The 24,153-nt window shown below is 49.3% G+C and overlaps 1 protein-coding gene across 2 annotated transcripts in view; it reads right to left on the minus strand.

Annotated features, from left to right (window-relative positions):
* The window catches only part of MROH1 (maestro heat like repeat family member 1), a 2,813,132-nt gene that overhangs the window by 2,132,327 nt on the left and 656,652 nt on the right, over positions 1-24,153 (minus strand). For both annotated transcript variants that reach the window (XM_069621886.1, XM_069621885.1), the window contains exon 13: positions 16,734-16,856. In XM_069621886.1, the coding sequence (XP_069477987.1) occupies positions 16,734-16,856 (123 nt within the window). The remainder of the gene's footprint in view (positions 1-16,733; positions 16,857-24,153) is intronic.

The raw sequence follows: 24,153 nt of genomic DNA on the forward strand, positions 1-24,153 counted from the left end.
TTCTGTTGTGCCAACGGGTACATTTTTCCTCTATCACCACACACCTCGTAGCTCAAGTACTTGTAGTAGTTTACTTTCTTTATCACACCCAGCGAGCATGGAATACCTGACTTTTTACAGCTGTTGTGACCCACTGCCATAAAATTGGGGTTTGGTCAAGTTGTATCCAGGGGTCCAATTATCAATTTCAGGGCTCGTCTGGGATTTTATATCAATTTTTAAAGTAATCTCCCTCATTTCTATTAAGGTGAATGGGCTGCATTACCAGGTTCAGTCAGTGTTCAATGTGGATTTTCTCCATGAATTATATAAGGAAATGTTCCTAAAATGTTTTATGGTGCCCTCGTTCCCACCACACCTGTTATTTAATATTAGGTGCTCACCTCCTTGTCCCTCTAGGAGACCTCCTTTGAGAGACATTACTTTTCTTATAATATACTTGGCGTCTTAATACTGTGCATTATTAACAGAATGCTTATTTGAACTGTTTTGTATGTGGCAGGGTCTTCAGATAGGTTTTATACATATTTTATATATTTATATTTTAGATTTTGTAACGCTGGGCCCCAGCGCCGTTACTAGCTGGTGAAGTCCCCAGAACGGGTGCTTATTGCTATTAGCACCCCAGGTTTTCAATTAGGAAACCTGGGGAACAGCAATGTATTTTGTTTGATTGAACAGGATGCCACGAAGATGGCCGCTGTGGAGCTGGAAGACAGGCGGCTGGCGAGGACATTGAGCAGCGACTGGACGGAGCCAAATGAGTGGGGCAGGGGGTGCAAAGGGCTCTAAAAACCCAAGGGGGTGGGAGATGGTGGGGCAGGGGGGGCAGTAATCAGGTTGCTCGGAACGTGGGCTGAGATTTTGGGATTCAGCCAGCTATCCGAGCAACCGGATTAGTTGGCTGCCCCACCCCAGGTGCTAAAAAAAGTGTATATTTTTCACAATAATATTGGCAAGGAGATGCCATCTGGCCGTAAGACCCTCCTGGGCCTTTTGAGCAGGTATAGTTTCATTTTTGTTGCCCAAGCCCCGCTGTGTGTCCCCTTCCCAAGAGTGCCTTCTCCCTTCCTCGTTCCCCTTCCTTCCTGCCTCCCAGCCCGCCCACCTCCACTGATTGGCGAGTTCACCGGTCTTAACAGCCCTCTGCCCGGCAGCACCAGCGGCTAAGGGCCAAAGGCAAAGGGCGGCTCCGACATTGGCGGCTCCAAGATGTGTCTGCAGGTGTCAGCAGGGGAAGCCAGTGGCCAGCCGTCAACCAGCAGCAACTACCAAAGTAAGTGTCTTAGGTGGGGAATAGAGCAATCACTCCTCCAGATAGCCCTGCCACTCTCCATTACCTTACCTAAGTACATAGCTTGCCAGTCTAATATCACCTGCATCACCCTCTCGGGGAATACTCAATAGCATTCGCCCGTTACAAATTTACTCACAAGTATAGGTATATCAAACCATCTGTCCGCTATAAAACTAAACATACTGTACTATATTCTGAAACCTGCTGCATTGTGAAACCATGGCCTTTCGCCTCTAACATAGGCATAGCCTCCATCTTTATATGGTTAATATACCATTACATTGGTCGCAACCAGACAGAATTGTGAACGTTGGCAAATGCCACACTTCGATAGAAGTGTCAACGTTAGCAAGTGCCACACTAGGCCAGAATTGTGAATGTTAGCAAGTACCACACAGGTAGAATTGTAAAGATTAGCCTGCGTCGCATCCAGAAAATCTTTTAATGATAGCAAGTGCCACATTTAGTTAGAACTGTGAATGTTAGCAAGAGGCCCACTCTTCGATAGAATTGTGAACGTTAGCAAGTGCCACAATTGGACAGAATTGTGATTGTTGGCAAATGGCACACTTGGAGAGAAATTATAAGTTACTCACTGTAGTGACTAACGTAATCTTAGTCCTTAGTCGCCTATCCTCCATACTGCATGGGCGTCCCTTCCAAGCGACTGGAGACGGAACCTTTCTCCCAGAAAAAACCTTCTTCCCCTTTAAATTTAGAGGCGCGTGTGGGGTGCGGCCCTGGGAGCATGCGCTGCCCCGACTCCGCCCTCCGGACCCACACCTCAGTTTTCATAGACGCATCGACAATAGAGTAATATTGCCTAATGACACCAGTTTTATTAGGGGGGAGGATGGTGGGACATATGGAGGAAACGGGATTAAGAGTTCGTTAGTCACTACGGTGAGTAACTTACAATTACTCTTACGCCCTGTCCCATTTCCTCCATACTGCACGGGCGATTACAACTGAATGTAGCCGCAGGGTGGAAAGGAGACCCTCCTTAAGCAGATAGGTTTCCGGAAAACTGCCTGTGCGAAAGCTGCATCAGATCTAGAGCCGGCATCCCAACAGTAATGCTTGCAGAAAGCCGAGGGAGTGGCCCAAGTGGCCACCCTGCTTATGACTTGCCAAGGGACATGGCGCTGGAATGCGATGGCCGTTGCCTAGGCCCTGACTGCGTGGGTGTGCATGGTGCCGGAAACGGCTTGTGCTGGTCCTCGTACGCTTCTTTGATGGCCGAGAACATCCAGCGGGATATGGAGGCCTTGGAGGCCCGACAGCCTGGTCTTGAGCCTCTGAAAGTGACAAAAAGGGCGTCCGATTTGCGGAAGCCCTTGGTTCTGTCAAGGTAGAATTTCAGGGCACACCCGACATCCAGGCAGTGCAACACTCTGTGCTTTGTCCTTAGGATCGGCAAAAAACGTAGGAATGACTATTTCCTCATTCAAATAGAAAGCAGAAGGCACCTTGGGGAGAAATGCTGGGTGTGCCCGCAGAACTAGTTTGTCCCTGTGAAAGGTAGTATATGGTTCTGAGGCGACCAGCGCCTGGACTCTGCGAGCCGAGGTGAGGCCGACCAGTAAGACCGTCTTGATGGTGACCAGCCTGATGTCTGCAGACACCATTGGCTCAAACGGCTTGTGCACCAGGGCGCCCAAGACTATGTTCAGGTCCGACACACGGTGCAGCCTCTTGATGGACGGGTAGAGCCTTGCGAGCCCCGTCAAAAGTTTCTTGACTGTCGGATTGGAGGAGGAGGAGGAGAAGAAGATACTCTCCTCAGAGTTCCTGTAAACCCTGATGGCTGCGAGGTAAGTGCGGCAGGTGTCCACCTGCACGCCAGAGTGGGTGAGGTGCACCGAGAAGGAGAGCACGTCGTCCAAATTACATGCCAGGGGGTCGATTTCCTTGGAGTCTGACCAGTGGCAGAACCTGGTCCATTTACTTTTATACTGGGCCCTGATAGCCTTGCTCCTTGTGCCCTGTATGATGTCTAGATTAGCCTGGGAGAGGCTGAGGTGCCGTAGCGTTACCTGCTCAGGAACCACGCTGTGAGGGCTAGTTTCTGTAGCGCAAGGTGGATGACCCTGCCCCCCTGCTGTGCCATAAGATGTGCTGGGCCCGTCGGGAGGTGAATCGGAGGCATCACCGAGAGGCTGAGCAGCTCTGAAAACTATGGCCTGGCTGGCCACCATGGAGATATTAGATTGATGTTGAGCTGGCGAGACTCCTTGATCTTGCAAATCTCTATGTGAATCAGCGGAGTGGGCGGGAAGGCGTATGCTGTCATGCCATTCCACTGGATCCGAAATGCGTCGCCCAGAGAACCGGGGCCCTGTCCCTGCCAGGAGGAGAACTGAAGGCACTTCTTGTTGTGCCAGGTGGCAAAAAGATCCACCTGGGGGAGACCCCATCTGTCAAAAATCTCCTGAATAACGAGGTTGTTTAACTGCCACTCGTAATTGCCTGCTCCCAACCTGTTGAGCCTGTCCGCCTCCAGGTTGGATTCCCCCGGGAGGTGGACTGCCGTGAGGTAGATGTCGTTTTCCAGGGCCCGCTCCCACTTGTTGATTGCCAGTCTGCACAGTGGAGGGGATCTGGTGCCTCCCTGCTTGTTGACATAGTACATGCTAGTCAAGTTGACCGTCTGGATGAGGACAACCTTGCCCCTGAGATGTTTGAAGGAATGCTTTGAGCGCTAGTCAAATGGCGTTCAGCTCTAACCATTTGATGTGGTATTCCTGCTCCTGTCGAGCCCAGGTGCCATGGACCGAGAGATCGTCCATGGTGGCTCCTCAGCCCTCGAGCAAGGAGTCTGTGGTGATGGTGACCTGCGGGGTGGGAGGCCAGAAGGTCTTTCCCATCAGTAGGTTGCAGTACCAGGACCACCATGTTAGGTCCGAGCGGAGAGATGGAGGAACGCTGATCATCTCTGATTGAGAGCCCCGCTCCTGGTTCCATGAAGCCGCTAAGTGCAGCGGAATCCTCCTCATCGTCAGTCTTGTGTGAGGGACAGCTAATAAGACCGTTGCCAAGACTGTTCTAAGAAATGAGAGACTCAAGATACTCTTGCCAGAACTTCCAACTATATAGCGGGGCACAAGGACTGGAACAGAATAGATGGGCAATTGGGTGGGAGTCAGAAAACAACCACTAGTCAAGCCTTGAGGAAGAAAGGCATGAGAGACCTATTCCAGTTAACTTTGTTTGTACTATTCGTGGTGGGGCTCGTGCTCAGGTAAGATTAGGCCTTACTAACGTGCAACATTTATTATTTGCTTTTCGAAGATGGGGCCAAGACTCGCCTTAGAGGTAACAACAGAATAGTTATTCTATTTGATTTAAATAAAAATCACGTTGTAGCAATGACCTCTTGTCCGCCTCCTGGGTCTGACTTATGTGAGAAACCTGAAGGTGTCACCCCGACTAGTGCCCGGGGATCTGTCATCCAGATGGCCAGGACACGGCCATCGCTATTGGATTCAGTTCCTGGGGGTGAACCAGTAAGGGATGATCACTTGGATGGGGGGCCCTCAGGGAGTGGAAGTGGCATACCGACGAGTGTGATGCGGTATTCCCCTTCTTATAACACATTTCCCCTCCCACGTAGGATACTCAAACACTCTACGGCCCCCCACCCCCTTTTCCGACACAAACACTTTCGCACACCACGAAAGACAACGGACTAACACCAGAGCCCTATACCTGAAATGTCGCAATAAAAGGGTCAGGCAAAGTCAGGCAATTGACCAGAATCACATACACCCGACTGCCTTTTCCCTTCGCCACAGGGATAAAAGGTGGAGCATGAGAGCACACGAAGAGCAAGGCCGACCGCACGACGGGACAGCTATCCAAGTACCGCAGTTCAGGAGGAGGAGAAAGACGGCGAGAACCGTGATGCTGTAAATGCATTGGAGGGACAGGGCCTCCATATCCTTGTCCTTTAGTGCTTTTTATCATGTGTTCTGACTTGTTTTCCACACAGGAGTTCACATGGGACTCCTGGCGGTGCGGCTCTGCCTGTATTTGGTTTGGTGAACAGACCCTTGGGATACTCTTATGACACCCATGGGTGGGAGTACGACCCTGTACTCCAAGTGTATGTTTTTGGGCACCTGTGTGTGGCCCACAGAGCAGGGTACGGGCTGGTGGCAGCTCTGTGCTGAATTGACAGGTGCTCTGAGCGTCCTCCATTTTGGTAAATCCAGGCCCTGTCATTGGAATCAGTGGATTCCTGATAGGAAACAAGATGGCCCCTGTGGCCTCTTGCTTTCTATCACCTGTTACCTTATTATTCCTGAACTCCTGGGAAGCCCCGACTCTGTCCCTTCCCCTGACTGGCTGTTGGGTGGAGGTTCCATATATGGTGTTGTGGGGGATGTCCAGGCCATACTGGCTGGAGCCTTCCCAATGACTATGTTGTGGGTACGCCTGTGGGGTGGGACCTGGATGAATAGAGTGTGTGATGAATATGCATTCTGTATTGTGGGTGTCTAGTATCTGGTGTTTGACACAATGACTGAGGCAGCCCTGCCCGAAACTGGAATGAATGCAGTGTGTAGTGTTGAATGGCAGAGTACTTGTCCGAATCCACATTCTGTGTTGTGAGTGTCTGGATGGAGAAGAATGGCCTGAATGCCCTTCTGAGTGATTGGTTGCCTGAGTGTGACCCAGCAGAGTGAATGGGAGATCAACAGTATATCTGGGGGCCTCTCACTGCTAGAAATCGTTAAGAAGCTGAAGTTGATACTTGATGCTTACTCTCCAAGCCGAGCCAGAAGAAGAAGGGTAACTGCTGTTCCCTTCCTTGCAATCTGAAAGCTGTTGTGCCTTCAAGAACTGATCCAAGAGAGGACCTGGCGAGGGACCATCGTGCACCAGCTGATCTTTGCCATAGCTCCCTGGTATACAGACCTACGAAAGACTGCCGACCGGAGAAGGGGACCACTGATGAGAACGAAAAGAAGCACCAGACAACCGTCCACCGTCGACGACCGCTATCGTCGTCATTGACTGTGGCCCCCGTACTCCCTTTTGCCTAAGAACACTTGATCCAAGGACTCCCTTGTTCATCCTCGTCAACCGCATTCGTCCTGCCGGAGAAAGTCCAGGCCGCCAACGACCGAGGAGAATCAGCCGGTGGGTTTCTCGCCACCTGAAGACCTCAGACGCAGACGAAGCTACTGACGCCAGCTGTCGTCACATCCCGCTCGCCGACACCAGACGCCGACGCCTCGACGCCCTGGCTGGGCCAAAGTTCTTCATTGACGAACCATAGTTGTCGAGGTGCACCGCACACCTCCCCTGTTGCAGGACGTTTTCGACCGATCGTCAACGAGCACCACAAGGACCGAAGCTGCTGCCTCAAAACCAACGTTCACATTTGCTTCATCTCGGAAGTTCGACGCCCGTGCCTCCTGCCTGAAAGGGAGTGCACTCAAGAAGGACCTGTCGATTCCCTGACAAAGAAAGGTACATTTGGGTTGTAGAACTATAGAAGACTTTAATGCACAATATATGGACTGGGCTTGTAGTGCATCTTCATTTACAGGTTGCCCAGGTGGGGGAAGGGGATCCTCATTCAGAACCGTGCCTAGTGGTAGTGGCTCAATATTCTGCCAATTGTCTAACCAACTTGTCTTCCTTCTAAATCTATGGTTGATATCGTTTTACTGTGTTGATTCGTATGCTATTTAATGGAATCAGAGTAGTCGTGGTACCACCTAGAACTGTATATATTTACCATTTTAGAATTGTCGGTGCACAAAGTGTATTATCGTGATTGTGTATATAACCTTGAACCTTATTTATATGAAGACTGTTTTAACTAAAGTGTGTGGACATTCCTTTGTGGGTCACTGTACTTGTGAACCAGCCCGCATCACCTCCTGAGAAGATAGACCTTGATTGCTAGACTACATTACTAATAATAGAGAATCTTGGCTGGGGTCCTCTGTGCCTCTCCTCTGCCATATAGAGAGTAGGAATACAGACACCCCCGTCCGGTCCTTTAAAGCGACCTTGCCCTTTCCGACCCAGACCCCCAAACCCTCAGCAAAATGAATCATAAGACCACGAACAATAGTCAGCCACACTGATTATCAGGACATGGAGAGACGCTTGCTGCCGTGGTACCGTGCTCGACTCCAGAGACACAAAAAGCCAAGCGGTTCATCACTGCTGATGAGTCGAGTGGAGAACCGATAAAAAACTGAACTGTGTTGAATGAAAGATGCGGGCTCTCCTTTCACTCCCAACTTAAATTCAACTTCCTCTGTCTTGTCTTTAAATCTCTTCACAATCTTGCCCCTCCCTACCTTACCTCCCTCCTTTCCTTCTACTCTCCGTCTCGCCCCCCTCCGATCAGCTGACCACTTCCTACTCAATGTTCCTCCTCCTCCTTGTGCCCCTTCTCGATTCAGTTCTTTCCAGCTCTTCACCCCCCCTCCACTGTAACTCTCTACCTCTGCTTATCCGCTCCATCTCCTCTTACTCTTCCTTCCGCTCTTCCTCAAAATCCCAGCTTCTTCACCATCCCTCCTGACTGCTCTTACTACTTCCTTCCGGCGACCCCCCCCCCCGAACCCAGATTCTTAATCTAATGGACTCAGCAAATTATTCCACATACATTTCTCGTTGTTTTGACTCGTGACTTTTTCATATTGCTTCTCTTGTATCTTTGATGTTCTTATGTGAAGCGCTTTGGATTAAAGCGCCATATAAAATTTAATAAAATACAAATACAAATGGAGGAACGTTCAAAGAATTGTTCCTAAATTAGGGGACAACCTGCTGCAGAGGGGTCCGGTACCACAAAGGTGTTTACTCGACATACTCTGGTTGATCTCCATTTTGTTGAAACTACCGATACCAGAAGGCCTTATGAAAGCCGCAAGGAAAAGTGCAAAGTGGTCATACATGGGGTCGAGGAAAATCCTCTGTATAGTCGAAAGTCTGACTAACAATCCATTGGAAAACTTAGGGCGCTGAATCCTGAGAAGTGAGAAAACAAAAGGGAACATTGTGTTGACACGAGCGAACACGACAGAAGGAGGTCCACAGTGAATTGTTTAAAAAGACATTAAAACTTGTAAATGCAATAATTGAAATCGTTTGGAAAAAGCTGTAGTGAACCCGACTGAGGGAGGCTAGCATTCGAGAGGGGTCTCAACCCGGAAGAGGGTAATCCAGGGGTGAAAAGCCATCAGCCAACGACGTGTGAATGCCGTAGTGAACCCAACGGAGGGAGGCAAACATATGAGAAGGGTCTGAGCGTGGAAGAGGCGGACCCAGGGGTGAAGTCATCACCCAACATACATTGGAAAGGAACTTTTTGTTTGTTATTTTTTTTAACACATCAGGTCCTCGGAGGCAAGAGAATTTTTGTAGAAAAGAGACTTAACAACCAAAGGTCGGATACCTGAGAACGGAACTGTCGTCTTGTGCTGGGAAAGCTCGAGAGTGTGCTATGCTAAGGAGTCTCGCCTTGTCCAGTGCTCAAAACGTGGGGAAGGGAAACCACCCCCGGCCACCACATCCCTACTTATCATTTGTGAACACTTCTTTCTTTCTTTCTTATGAACACTATCCCACACTCTTAGTATTTAGTTGTAATGATTGGCAATATGTTTTTTAATATAGGCCCTTTTATTTGACAAGACGCCACTAGGACTGCCTTATTTGATGGTTGTAGCTTGCTCCCATTTTAGATTTAGGTTCAGATTAGGTGTTTTTCCAACCTACGGTTTATAGTGATTGCCTCGACAGCCAAACCATCGACAACCAACCCCTTGACAAAAAAGCATCAACAAAAAAAAACATTGAATTCATTTTTTTTAAAAAACATTTTTTTAATGGCCAGGGGTTTCTCCCTTTAATCCCCTTTTTTAACATTTAAACCCCATTTTTGTTAAACTAAACACTTTACCATTGGAAAAAATGTATTCAATGGTGTTTTTGTCGATGCTTTTTTTTTTTCAAGGGTATGGTTGTCGATGGTTTGGCTGTCGAGACAATGAATGGATACCCAACCTACCTATACAGTTTAATAAACACCCTTGAACTGTGATCACTTGTGTCTGTCTTTACTGTTGCCACCAGGAGTTCCTCACACTAACCACAACTGCCATTATCAGGCAAAGGCAAGACAGGAGTGTTCTTATAGTAACAGTACTAGTATTTTTGGATAAAGCCAAGCCCAGTATGTTCTTTCAGTGGCTGGCAGCACTGGCCTAATAGCGCAAAGCCATCATCGGATCGTTCTTACAGTGGCAGTAATGGCATTATTGGGCAAAGCCGACACAAATGAGTCCTTTAAAATGCTGGCATGTGTTGGGGTACTTGCATATTGAAAATGCTTTGGAAAATGATACTTTCTACTGTTGGTGAATTGGCATCTGTTGGAATTGTTTCATATGTTACCCTACAGATCAGATTGTAAATTGTGTGGGTTTGTACCAAATTTTTCAGACAGTATACAGAAAATGCACCATTTACCACATAAAAAAATAAAGAAATAATAAAGATTCCCATGGGATAAACCTCCCCACAAACAACTCTTCATTGTTTGGTTGTTATTAATATGGTGTTAATATCCTGTTCCAAGGGCTGGAACGCGGGGTTGGGGGGTAATGGCCTGGCAGCCCAAGTTAAAGGCCCGAGTGAAGCGAGTGCGGATAACGAGGGCTCCGGTCAGTTATCCCCCCCCGTTCCAGCACTTGGAACAGAAGATTAAAGCATTTAGCACCCCGGGTTGTCAAAGCATTAAACACTGGCGCTTAAAAAAAAAAAAGAATTTTCCTTCGTTCAACGGGACGTACACAGAATCCCGTTGAGCAAAGGTAAATATTTTCCAAGATGGCCGACATGGAATGGGAAAGGAGGGACTACGTACGGACCCCCTCTTCGATTTCTATGGTGGCCTGCAGGAGCTGTGAAGGAGCGGCTGCAGCACTCGCCGTTGCAGAAATAAGGTGGGTGGGAAGGAGGGGAGAAAAAACAAAAAGGGACGGGGAGTAGGGGGAACCAGCTGTCAGGTGGCTTTGACCTAGCCACCTGATTAACACCCTGGCGGGGGGAGCCTGCCAATGGGAAATATTTACAACCCCACTCAATTGGAAAAATTCACAAGCCGCCACTGGTTAAGATGCATGTTCTGGAGATACAAGTGTGCCGTCACCACAGACAGAAGTTATGTAAAAAGCCTAGGTGCTAAAATGGGACTGGAAGGGAAACAGGTTTACCAGGAGTGATAGTCAACGATCTTGAATTTTTGAAACTGCCAAATTGGGATAAGAAATTAGGTGTTGTGTACATCTATTGATGCCATCCAATGTCCCAGATGGAGGGCTACCAAAATGTGACAGTGTTAATGTCTACCACTAGTTGTGAGGGAGCAGCAAGTACAATTCCAGACCTCAGTCTTTTTCTGTACTAAAACCACAGCCCAATCAACCTTGTAGAAAGTCTGATGATATTTGGGAAGTTTGAAGGAGACATTCTCGAATAATCCTCAGAATCCATTGTTCTTGGGGAGAAGCCCCTTCAATGGTTAAGAGGTGATGTTTGGGTCAGGATGGGTGGTGGAGGAATCATCCCAGTGGAGATGGGCAAGTAGGGAGGAGGGTGTGTAGGAACAGTGGAGTGCGACGGACGGAAAGATTGAAAGAGGACGTAGCATATGAGAAGGTAATACAGTCAGCAAGTGGGTGCGAGGGGCAGAGAAGGGAGAACTATAGCCATCTAGCATGATGGAGGTACTTCGCCGTAGAGTAGGAACAGGGTAAGTTTTAGGGGTTTAGCCAGGATAGTGGTCATTGTTTTGGCTCGTGGCGAGTGAGCAGAGGGCAAGTTTTTCTGAAATTGAAAAGGTTTGCTGTCCCGTCAGTGGCAGTAGTTTTGGTTAACTGTGTGAGTCTAAGGTTGCTGTAAAAGATTAACCCATGTGAGGGGTAGATTCCTCCTCACGGCCCGGGGGTTGGATTTCTTTCAGTTTCACTTTTGTGCATTACGCACGCCGACATGAAACAAAGCAATTTTCACAGCAACAGCCATTTTCAGCTGCCACAGTGAAAATGAAAGGTGAGTGTCCACCTTTCTCCCCCTCGATCTGCGGCACTATTGTGCTGTTCAGATCTAGGGAGGCGTCATTGGAAAGGGGAGACTCTCCCCTTTCCAACGACCCCTTTTAGAAAGCATTGCTGGGCGCAGAGCCTGTGATCCGCGCCCAGCAATGCCACTAGACCAACAGGGATCTGTTTGTGACGTTGGGGGGAAGAGGAGGCTGCCTACTATGTAAGCAGCCCTCTCACCCCCTGGTCCCCAAAGCATGGGGCCACATGTATTGGGCCCACTGGGGGCAGATGGGTGATCATCTGCCCAAGGCCAAGTGTTTTTTCGCCAAATTTCTGACTTTGCCGGGGCTTGTGGGTAATAAATTGTGGGGCAATTTGCACAAGTCAGACCTCTGTGGATTCCCACGGGTGTCTTTTCGGAAAAGGATGGGGTTCCCCATTTTCCTTGTTGGCTTCGACACCGAGGCCCTAATCTGTAGGTTGGCTCCCCAAAACCAGGTAGGTGCACCCACACATGAGTTACCGTTTTCGTCGGTAAACCTGTGGGAACGCGGGAAGGTAGAACTTGTGTTGTTGGCAGCGTATTTCAGTGGGTGGGCAGAGGGAAATGTCTGAAGATTGAGTTTTGTTCGGCAAATTTTTGACTTTGCCAGGCATTGTAATACATTCTGGGGCAATTCACGCAAGTCACAACTCTGTGGATTCCCACGGGTGTCTTCTTTTCGGGAATGCATGGGGTTCCCTGTTTTCCTTGGTGGCTTCGACACCCTAGGCCCAAATCTGTAGGTTATCCACATGAGCAAAAATCAACTCTGCCGAAAGACTTGCGGTTACCAGTGGTTTAGACTTTGCCCTTTGTGCCCAGTTAGTTGCACCCACACATGTGAGGTACTGTTTTCGTCGGGACACCTGAGGGAATGCGGGACGGTAGGACATTTGTTGTGTTTGCATGGTTTTCATAACGTTTTCGAACATTTGCTGCTGCACTTTGTCACACAACTCTTTCATTTCCCAAATGCGACCTATATTTAGGCACTATGCACTTGTAACCTGCACAAGTCACCTACCTTTCAAAAGGTCTGCCTGTGCTCTTTCACCAAATGCCCTTCCTCACCACATTTGTTTTCTTTACTTACACATGCTAAGTATTGCTTGTTTTGTGAAACATTACGAAAAAAGAGTGATTTCCTAACTGGAAGAGTTGGGGGAATGTAGCAGGGCATTGCTTTTCTCTAAATTCACAGAAGCCATTGCCGTACCGGGCCAACCATGTCCACCACATACTTATTTTCTGTCATTTCCCTGATTTTTCCCCAAACTATGGAATTTTTCCCTATATAGTTGTTGTGCAAATTCCCCTTTCCTAAACTTGGAATTTGGTCTACTTTTCAGAAAAGTATGCCTTTCTGTCTTCACATTCAGCTTTCCTACCCTCCTCTTCCATTCCCTCCACGCATATTCTATTGGGGAAAAAAAGGGCAAAATCACCTACCTCTCACAAAACGGCTGGTAACCATATCAAAATATGTTTTTTTGGTTTCCGCTCAACCTGTTCTTGAAAGCCTGGAAAATGACGAATTCAGCACAGCAAACCAATTGTTATTAGCTCTTACAGGGAAAAGACCACAGGCTTCTTTGTACATCATTTTATTGGCATTTTCTGAAAAAAAACAATATTTTCTCCCCTTTTATTTCCCCCCCAGCAAACTAGGATTCCTTGGTGGCGTTACGACCGCCTACGTGTGGGGAAAAAAGGGGCCAAACTTGGCCGAGAAATCTCATGTGATAGAAAAGTTACAAGGGATTGAATGGCGACATACCGATATCACTGGCACTGGGTGGGTGGGGGGGGGGGGGGGGGTGGAGGCGGTGTGGTAAGACCCTTGGTAGTTAAGAATATTTTTCCCTTTTCTTTTTTTAATGTTATAGTTTTAACAAACCTTTCCACTCATTTATCGTTGTCATATATCTTTGATTAGTTATGTTAGGAAGAATTCTCTGTTTAGGCTGAATTTCCTAACCTAGTGAGTCCCCCAGCAGCTTTGCTGGATTTCTTGGGGTTTATTTTTTTTCTCCTGCCAAGAGTGAGACACTTTTACCCTTACTCTTGGACATGACTTGAGAGTGTTTCTGTGACTTGCTATGTGCTTATGGGCTAGGGGGTAATTTTCCCCATAGGCCATCATTGGTTTTTGAATGTGTGTTACACAGCACCTTCCGTGCAGTAGCACAGGGGTGTCCTAGAGACCCCCAAACATAGACTCCACACCCTGGGACTGACTACTGTCTCCCTGGGTCTGTAAAGTTGCCATTGACTTTACTAGTCTTAACTTAGGAACTTAACCAGTACAAACCATCTTACTGTGGAAGTACTGGTAGGGGCAATTAGATTGCCCCTGGGTCTGTTGTCGAGGGGGTACTGTCCCGTCCCCCCTCGCCGAGTTCTGGCTGGTGGCAGTGGATATCATGGAAATATTCCACCGGAATATTTCCCAATGGGATTTCCCATTGTTTTTGATGCACCACTTTTTGGTGCAATGTTAAAGATACCGCCGGTTTATTTATTTAATATAAATTCACCGGTTGGGATTTTTTGCCGGAACTCGCCGCCAAAATGGCGTCTAGGTTCACTTCAGTAACCCTGAACCCGAGTCGAGCCTTTGTTCCACTTTTGGCGGGCTTCTGCACAGAAGCCCTCCAAAGTGGTGCCATTCTGTCTGGGTACCACAGGGGGTGTGGGAGGGGGTTTAGGCACCCTGGACTGAGTTGCCTTGCCAACTCATGTCGCACTCTAGTGTGATTGGCCCAAGTGGTGAGCCACCCCGCTCACCACTTAGCATGTTTGAGTGACAGCTAGGCTGTATGAATGGGGGTTTGCTGCATAAAAGCAGGGTTTTTGGGACTGGTTCTTCAGAAGTCGCCACAGGACCTAAGAAGCCGAAGAGGGAGAAGCCGAGCCGACCTGCCAAGACGACACCACCGGTGAAGCCCTGCAGAACCGTCTCACCACTTTTCCCGACGACAGAGGAGATCTCCCGCCGGAGAGTCTTCTTCCCTTAACTGGTGGGGACAACCAGTTGCTGCCTTCTTTTCGCCATCCCGAAGCATCTCGTGGCCGCCTTGCCTGTGCCAAGCACCCTGGCAACCGGGATACCACTTTTTACCTCAACCGCGAAAGAGGGGAAAAATCCTTTGTGACCGGAAAACTCCACGGCTGGCCTCATCCCTGGTAGTGCAACGACCTGCAGCTTTCCCCTACGTCGAGATCACCTCTTCCTCGGGACGACGCCGCGACTTGCACCCACTACCAGGAACGACTACCACCGCTGGAGGAATCTTTCCACTTTTAAAAGGTACTGTGTTCCGCCCGGCCTCCCTTGCCACCGATTGTACGGGGTAGATTTAGCCCTCGGCTCTCGAACCTGGGTAGGTCTGGGACACCCTAACTAAACTTTTCAGAACCGAAGTAAAACCTTTTTGCTCACCTGCAAAGACTTGTGACATTGTGTGATCTTGGGCACATTTTTCGCCTGGCTCCCTCTAAAGCGGGCCCCGAACTAATTCTCCTTGTTCCACCATTGACTGTCTTTGCTAACCTTATGTGAAAAGTGTTTTACCTTACTGCTCTCTTTATTTCTGCCTTTTCCCTCCCTTTTGGTAATACTTGTTGGAGTACCATCTAACGTTAAGCGCTCACCTCTGATTGGAAATAAGTGGGGTTAACTTAGAATTGTCCAACAAATGATTGGTGATGTACATATGATTAATAGTAACTGTGTTTGACTTTCTTACCTTTTCTAATGTGCTAGTGTAATTTATGAGTGTGCCTTTAATAAATAAGTTTATACTTTTACACCTAGCTCTGCTCAGTGTTTGCTTGTACTACTGTGCCTCTGTACCTATTGTGTATCCTCTGTATACTGCCTAACTCTTCTTGAAGGAAGTCTGGCTGCTCAGCCACAGCTACCACAGTGAATCTGTGCGGTGCAGACTGCTACCAAGTGGGTTTACTGCCAACACCTGTAGTCTTAAATCTTTTGCAGTGGTCCCAGAGGGAACTGCACAGGTTTCTGCCTAACAGTTATTTACAGCATAAAGTTAAAACACATCATTACAAAAATGAAAATAAAAAGAAGAACATTTAGGATAAATTATATTGATGTAATTCATTTCTCGCTTATCCTCATTAAGAATAATCCAATTCTGGAACCACATATAGTACATTTTTTGTCATCACCACTTAATATCAGGGCCCAACGTGATCTAGGAGTCAGTAGTTCGCTTCTTTGCCGTTGTAAGTCTCCAAATATATTGCGTTTATCTTGCAGTTCTGTGCATTCCATCATGATATGATGCAATGTTTCTTTTTGGAGACAGAATCAGAACTTCTCTCGTTGGTAACAGGTTGAGGCGCAATCTCAAGAAGGTATCTCTCACAACCCGATCTGGAAATGTTATTAGATATTGCAGTAGTTGGTTGATTGCTCTAACCTCAAGTTCACAGTTAAGGGCAAGCTGATATTGGGTTTTTCTCTGCAAAGTGTGAATCCAATCGGCTCGTTGTATCCTTAGTTTTGCCTTTTGCGGGCGATTAATCAGCATGTCCAGTGTTATGTCTTTTTTAATTAAGATACTTCTACATGCTTCTTTCCACATCAGCACTTTTACTTTGGATCTGTTTTTTTTCCACGTAGTATTTTTATAGCTGGGATATCGTCTTCTATTAGCATCTTTCTATACAGAGATAACTTTTTCCAGGTTCTTAAGGACTGTTTTGATTGTAACGCTAGTTTGCAGCGTATTCGGGCTGATGGGGGTAAAGACAATATTTTCCTCCACACTATACCTTCCAGATGAGTCCAGAGCTCACAAGGAGCGTTTAGCATACTTTCTGCACCATATGTCAAAATTGGTATTATTTTTGGTTTGTAGAAGGTTTTGATTGGCATCATCGAATAATGCAATCCAGTGACCGATGGCTATGAGGTAATTGATGATCTGTTGAGATGACTGGGGTGAAGAACAAGAAGAAGGATCTTTGTGCTACTGGCAAAGAGGTGGTAGTGAAAGTTAAAAGCGGAGCCGAGCATGCTCAGAGAGGCAATGTAAAGCATGTAGAAGAACGGGCCAAGAACAGAACCTTGGGGAGCATTCATCTCAGACCTATAGTTCAGGTGTAGGCTAATAACATCTGTTACAGCCCTCCCCACTCTGGGCTGTATTGCCTCAGTACAATTTACTTTATTTTACAGGCGCCAATGCCAAATTAACGTTTCTCTGTATTTCATGCATCTGTCGTAAAGGAAAACATTTCACATAAGTAAAGGAGGCATATTCCTGGGTTTTCTAGGACATACCAAGGCTTCTGGAGAAAGAGCGCAGAGGCGAACTATGTACTCCACCATCATCTCGCCACCGGTCTGTTCCAGGTACCCATGGTGGGCCATAGCACTGATCACCTGAACCACAGCCCTCTTCACCTGCAGAAATTTAGATCATACAATCCGAGTTAAAACAAAAACCTACTTCTGCTCTAATCCATACTTTAAATAAACAAACCTGAAAGAACGTTACAAGAAAAAGGGTAGGCATTTGTCAACTAACTTTTAAAACTGCTTTTGGGGCTTTTCTAACCGCCAATAGGGCACACACATTAATGCTTCACAAACGGCAACCAAGCAATGATACTGAAAAGGTTCCTTACCCATAAAAGAGGTTTTGCATTCCATTGTTCACATGCATATTATTGTTAAGTTATTAGCTCTTATACAGCTGTTTTCAGTCTTTTGGTGCATGGGGACGTAAAAGAGTTGGTTTGGAAGCGCTTAGGAAAGATTTCTCTTTTGACAGCTTTCCCTACATAGTTCTATGGACCCCCAAAAATGTTGCTTTTGTTTTTGAACCGGTCCTGACTTTTCACTACCCTGGCCTTTGTTTCATTTTGTTATGGGGAAACTGATCAGCCCTTCAGACTATCAGTACTGGAAAACTATGTTCCCCTTTTTGTCTTAGGGCCTCATTACACGGTAGGCGGTGAGCCATGGCGCTATTAGCGCCATGGCTCATGCCGGTAAAATATCGGCACCGCCTTGCTGGAAAGGGGATTTACCGCCCCATTCCAAGGTTGGAGGGGCGGTAAATCCCCCTTCCACCATTGCCCTTCCCCATTCCCATTTCTGCCCCATAGGGCTCTATGGGAATGGGGAAGGCGCTAATTACGGCACCGCAATTTTGCGGTGCCATAATTAGCTCCGAGGTCCCTTTGCGGGTTGGATTTTAACGCCTGAAAAAAGCAGGCGTTAAATCCCCCAACCCGCAAAGGGACCTCGTAGTAAGGCGGTAAGGATTTACCGGTACCGGTATTTTACCGGTACCGGTAAATCCTTACCGCCATCCGTGTAATGAGGCCCTTACTTTTAGTAACTTTTTTTTTTAAATCTCTTTTTATTCATTATTGCGTGAACACAGAATCCAAATAAATAAATAAATAAATAAATAAATAAATAAATAAATATAAAAAAAAAGAAAACAGCAAGTACGAGTCAACACTAACGGCAACATCAGCATAAAACTAATACCCTACTCCTCCCACCCCCCACGGTACAGCACCCAAGGGCTGCCTCCTGCGCCCGCCTCCCCCAACCATACTCCTAACCATATATGTCCAGTAGTTTAAGTCTCTGCGGGCACCATTGTTCTCTGAAGTCTCCTTTTAAGTATTCCAGGGTCTCCCCCCCAGTCTGCGTAGAAAGACTCCAATTTGTTATCTGCAGCATAAGAGGCCCACTCCAACGACACAATATCCCACATTTTCCTCAGCCAGTCCTGCTCAGTCGGGATCGAGGGCCCCTTCCACCTTTGCGCGATGAGGGTCAAGGCCGCCAAGGTGAATATCACTGACGCTTTGCAGCGGCCACATCCTGCCGCTTCCACCCCCACTCCGTCCCCCAGCCCACTCCTCCCCAGCAAGATATCTTGTGGGTTCCGAAGGGCGCCCCCTCCCAAAGCCTGAGCGGTAGCTCGCTTAAGTATGCTCCAGAAGGGTTGAATGACGGGGCAATCCCACCAGATATGTGAGGCTGTGCCTCCCTCCCCACACTCCCTCCAGCACTCCCCCGAGACGGCAGGGTTCATTGCTTGAAGTCGGGCGGGAGTATAATGCCACCCCACCATGCATTTGTACCAAACCTCCCAAACCTGGATAGCCTTCGCAAGTTTGGGGATCCGTGCCCACAGTCTCTCCCAATCAGCCTGCTCCATTCGAACCCCTGAATGCCTCTCCCAATCTGCCATGTAGGCTCAACTAGTGCACGGACTACCGCTCTCTAGTTGTTTGTATAGGTCTGAGATAAGCCCCTTTGTGCCCTCATGGGTTGTTAAGAACCTTTCAAAGTGGATTAGATCTCTAGTCGCCGCTCGCCTTATGGCCGGAGAAATCACCCAATGCCCGATTTGAAAATACCGAAGCCGCTCCCTTTCTGCAAACCTGAATTCTTTTTTTACATTCCTCAAATGTTTTCACTCTCTCCCCAACGATCATGTCCCTCAAGGTCCTACATCCCCCCCCTCCTCCCAATCCAAAAACGCTCCCCACTCCATCCCTGGAGTGAAGTCCCCGTTCTGGAAGATAGCGGTAAACGGCGAAGGAAAAGTCGTAGTCCCCCATCTCACTGCAGACCGATCCCAGCTATCAGCTACACTTCTCGTGATGTCGCTCAAATAGATATGTGAGGGTCGCAGCCGTCGCGGGAGCCAGGGAACCTCCCCCAAATGATGCCGAGCCACGGCCCTGTCCATCCTCACCCAATGCTTCAGGTAATCTTTCAAAAACCATTCTTTGATTATCCTGAGCTGTGCCGCGTCGTGATAGCGGCGAAAATCGGCTAAGGCCAGGACCCCCTCTTTCTCTAGAAGCTGTGAGCAGCTGCCTGGATACTCGCAATCTCCTCCCCCCCAGACAAAGCCCCTGATCAACCTATCCAGCCTCTTAAAGAAGCTCTCCGGAACCCTCAACGGGATGGCCTGGAAAAGGTAGTGCACCCGGGGTAGTATCACCAACCTGAGGACCGACCCCCTACCCAGCCATGAAATAGGAAGGGCACCCCACCTCCGTAAATCTTTCTGAATTGCTAAAAGAATCGGCTCATAGTTTGCTCCATACCAACCAGCTAAAGAGGGGGTGATCCTTAATCCCAGGTACCACAACCCAGAGGGGCTCCACTTGAATGGGGATATTTCCCTGACCTCCCTCGCCTCCTCCCCCTCCAGGGAAAGATTAATCAGTTCCGATTTCTGGAAGTTAATCCGCAGGCCTGATACTTCGCCAAAGGAGGTTAATAATGCTATGCATGCTGGGAGGGATTCCCTCGGGTTGGTTAGTGTAAGCAGCATGTCATCGGCGAAGGCCGCAACTTTGTGATGCCCCCCGCCCCGAATGGATCCCATTGATTTCCGCCGACTGGCGAATTGCCAACAGGAGGGGGTTCTAAATAAATGGCATAGAGTAAAGGGGAGAGGGGACACCCCTTTTTCGCCCCCCTCTGGAGCCTAAAAGGTCTGGACACCTCCCCATTGATCAGTATGCGTGATGTGGGATTTTTATAATTAGCGGCTACCAGGTTAATAAAACCCTCCCCGAGCCCCATCTTCTCCATTACCTGAAATAGAAATGACCACTCCACCCGGTCGAACGCCTTCTCGGCGTCAAGCGCCAAGAGGATCGCCGGGGTGTCCGTTTTACGGGACTTCTCAATTAGATGGGCCACCCTCCTAATATTGTCAGCTGTTTGCCGTCCCACTACAAAACCCGACTGATCTTGGTGGATCAGAGAGGGAAGATGCTTTTCTAGCCGCCTAGCCAGAATCTTTGTAAAGATTTTTGCCTCCATATTAATAAGGGCAATAGGGCGATAAGAGGTACAGTCCTCCGGATCCTTCCCAGCCTTGTGAATAAGGGTGATCTTAGCCTCCTCCATCATCTGGGTAATTCCGCCTTCGACGCAAAACAAATTAAATAGCTGTGTCAGATGTGGGACCAAAAGATGGGAGAATGTTTTAAAAAAAGGAGGCGGGGTAGCCATCGGGCCCAGGAGCCTTATTCCGGGGAAGAGCAACAATGATTGCTCTTACCTCGTCCTCCGTAATAGGACGGCCCAACTCCTCTGCCACTTCCCTAGAAACCTGCAGAAGGGGTAGATTCTCCAGAAACCCTCCCTGTGAATGAGGGGCTGGACCCTGAGAGGAATACAGAGCCTCATAGAATTCCACAAACCTCTCCCTTCTCTCTTCAGCCCGGGTCGTTCGTCTACCACCTTGGTCTTTTAGTGCGGTAATTACCCTCTGTTCTCTTTGCCCCCTCAAGAGACGGGCTAGGAGAGAGCCCACTTTGTTGGCCTTGGCGTAAAAGGTTTGCCTCACCTTAAGCATGGCTTCTTCAGCCTTCTTATTTCTCAAAATCCCCAGTTGGCCCTCTGCCAGCCTATACGCCCTAAAGACCTTCCTCGTGGGGGTTTCCTGCAGTTGGGCTCTAGCTGCCTCCACCTCCCACTCAAGCTGGGCCTCCAAACCCCTAAGCCGTTTATTCCTCGCCGCCTTTAAGGCGATGAGGTCCCCTCTCAGAGTAGCCGTAAAGGCGTCCCACCTAATGCCCAAACTCGTGTCTGTGGCCGTGTTCCTCCCAAAAAATCCCTGAATCTTATCTTCCAGATTGCTACGTATCACGGGGTCCCTCAAAAGCTCCCCCGGGAATTTCCAACCCCACACCCCTGGCTTACGCCTCCCCAGCCTCAAGTCCATTTCTACCACCCTGTGGTCAGCCACTCCCAGGGGGCCCACCTCCACCGCCTCTACCGCTCCTACTAGACTGGCGGATACCCAGATATAGTCAATTCGGGATTGTGACCTATGAACATCAGAAAGGAATGTGAAGCCCTCCTCGCTCCCCCGCAAAGACCGCCAAACATCACGAAGGCCAGCCCCTGACCATCTCTCCCTCAGCTGGGGGGAGGCCACTGTGCCCCCCCCCTCTTCACTTCTGGAACGGTCTCTAACCCTATCCCAGGCCAGATTAAAAGTACCCCATCAGTACCACTTGACCCCTGGCGAAATTCTCGATGGTGTTCAAGACGTCCCGTAAAAACTGGTCTTGGCCCACGTTCGGCGCGTATATAGATCCAATGGTATAGCAGGAACCCATTATGGTCCCCCTTACCACCACATACCTCCCATTGCTACGCCTGAGAACCTCCTGGAGCTGAAAATCAGTACCCCTGCCAAAGGCAAGGGCCACCCCCCCCCCTCTTCGTGGGACCAGACGCGAAACATATCAGGGGATAACCCTTAAGCCGCAACCGGGCTTGATCCCGCTTCCTCAGATGGGTCTCCTGCAAGGCCAGCACGTCCGGCTTGTGGGACCCAACGAATTGCTCCAGCTTTGTACGCTTGAGGGGGGGAGTTGAGCCCCCTCACGTTATGTGTTTGCCACTTGAAAGTATCGACTGGACACATCGCGCCATTACCAGGCAGCGTTCCGGGGTGTCAGTAAGGCGCACCATCAAAATTCCCCTCGTACTATCTAATACGGGGCCCAAATTCCTACCCCGCTCCTCCACACCCGCCAGCTCTCTATTTGCTGGGCCCTCAGGGCGACGCTTCCACATTGAGTGCTGTGACCACCCACCCCCCACTCTCGGGGTCTTCTCCTCCCAGCAAGTCCATAAAAATTCTCTGAACTTCTCCCTTCAAATCCCTATCCGTTACCGACTCTGGAAGGAGTTTCACTCTGATATTGACCCGTCTAGACCTATTTTCCAAGTCCTCCAGTTGGGTTTCTAGATTACGGGTCGCTAGGTCCAGGCGATCGATAGCTTCCCCATTAGCCGTGCCATCTCTTTCCACTTCCTGCAGGCCCCTTTCCAGTATGTCAGTTCTTTCACCTAGCTGAGCTACCTCCTGTTTCAGCTCCCCAAGGGCCATATTTAAATCAGATCTCAACAACTGGAACTGATCCTGGAAGGTTTTAGCAAGAGTCTCTCCTAGGGCATGCATCTCGCCCTTAAGGTCCCCCCCCTCGTCAGAAGCTCCCGGTCCTCGGCCTCTCCGGGCACCGTAAGCACCTTGTGGTGCCCATTATCTTCTCCACCGTTGCCTCTGACTTCCATTGCTGCTGACCACAAGGAGGGGAGGGTGCTCAGTGGGTCTTCCACACTCTGTCCGGAGCACGGCGCCCTGCCCCTGGGTCTGGAGGGCATTGGGGTCTCGTTAAATTATTCCTCTTTTTTTTATTCCCCCTTATTAATTTTTAAAATGGTAACTCCTAAAAGTGCTGGAAGACCAAAGGTTTGGAATAAGGGGGGAGGATCCACCCGCCCCCGAGCTTCTCCCAGCACGCCCCCCGCTCCTCCACCTCGCGCTGCGGGGGGTAGCCCTCCACCTCTGGTTCTGCGGAGGGGGGCAACCACCAAAAGTAATGCCGGGAAGGGCCCTCCCCCCTGCGGCAGCTTTAACCAGGGGATCCCTGGCTCAGCGCACTCCAGCGGTATCCGCCGTTCCCCTCGGAGACTCCACCAATGTTGGGATGGGGGAAGGGCCCGGTAAGCAAGCAGCCTCCCCGGGGTTCCCCAACACCCGCTCTGGGTCGGGGCCTCCACCACACAGATCGGACGGGGGGTGGGGGGGGGATCACCTCCAGTCCTCGCTCCCCACGGAGACTTGTCCGCTCCTCACCTCCTCTGGCGCAGGTCCGACGGCCCACTCCGACTCCTCAGGTCGCCGCCGCGCAGCCTATCCACCGGCGGCTCCAGCAGCACCCACTTCGGCGGGGCAGCTCCAAAGCTGGGCAGCCCGTCGCCTCCCACGTCCTCTGGTCGCTGTAACGGCCCTCCGCCTCGGGCAGTCGGACCGCCCCTCCGGGGTTATCTGCCACCCGCCCCGCCAACTGCCAGAACACGCCTTCACCACCGTCGAAGACTCAGGGTCTGCAGCACCCGAAGACCCATGCCGCCTGGTCTCGCCACTACCGCACCCTTCTTCTGCCGCTGCAAGGTGCCCTCGGGGGGTGGTGGGTCCCGGACGAAGGCCTCGAGGTGCGGGAGCAGCCGTCGGCACGTCTAGTCGCTGCCGCCAGCCATCTTGAATCCTCTTTTTGTAACTTTTTAACAGGTGATTTTTCTCCTGCTCGCCATCGTTTGCAGTAGATGGGTGAGTGAGCTCCAGGTGTCGTCAACTGAATCTCCCTACTTGGTTTTCTCCAGCGAGAAGGCGGCTTTGAGAATTAGGCTGTTCTTCTATCTCTCTCAAAAGATCCATCTTCATGTGAGTGCAGGCCCTCTAGTTCTAGGTGCCTCAGACAAGAGAGACCAGAAATTAGGACCAGTTTTCATTGGTTACACTGGGGACTGTGTTAGCAGGGCTGTGACCAAACAGACCCTGTCAAGGTGGCTAATCCACTGCGTCTCGGAATGCTATGATCTGGCTGGCAAGAAGGCCCCCCGAGGGTCTCGGGACTCACTCCACAGGGTTGGCCGCCACCTTGGCTCTGCAATGTGGTGTCCATGTTCTAGATATTTGCCAAGCAGCTACGTGGGCTTCATTGCACACATTCATTAGGCACTGCTGCTTGGATTCCATGTCCAGTCAGGGTGCTCATTTTGCAGAGCTGTCCTTCAGAGTTTTCTGGTTTGAGAGGTGTTTGCGCTATTCTTTCTCCTCCAGGTCCTTGGACTGCTTTGGGAGTATATCGAAATTGAGGATTCTCACAAAACAGTGCAATGGGTATAC

The sequence above is a fragment of the Ambystoma mexicanum genome, chromosome 5q, assembly GCF_040938575.1.
Source record: "Ambystoma mexicanum isolate Mex_15411 chromosome 5q, UKY_AmexF1_1, whole genome shotgun sequence".
Taxonomy (NCBI): Eukaryota; Metazoa; Chordata; class Amphibia; order Caudata; family Ambystomatidae; genus Ambystoma; species Ambystoma mexicanum.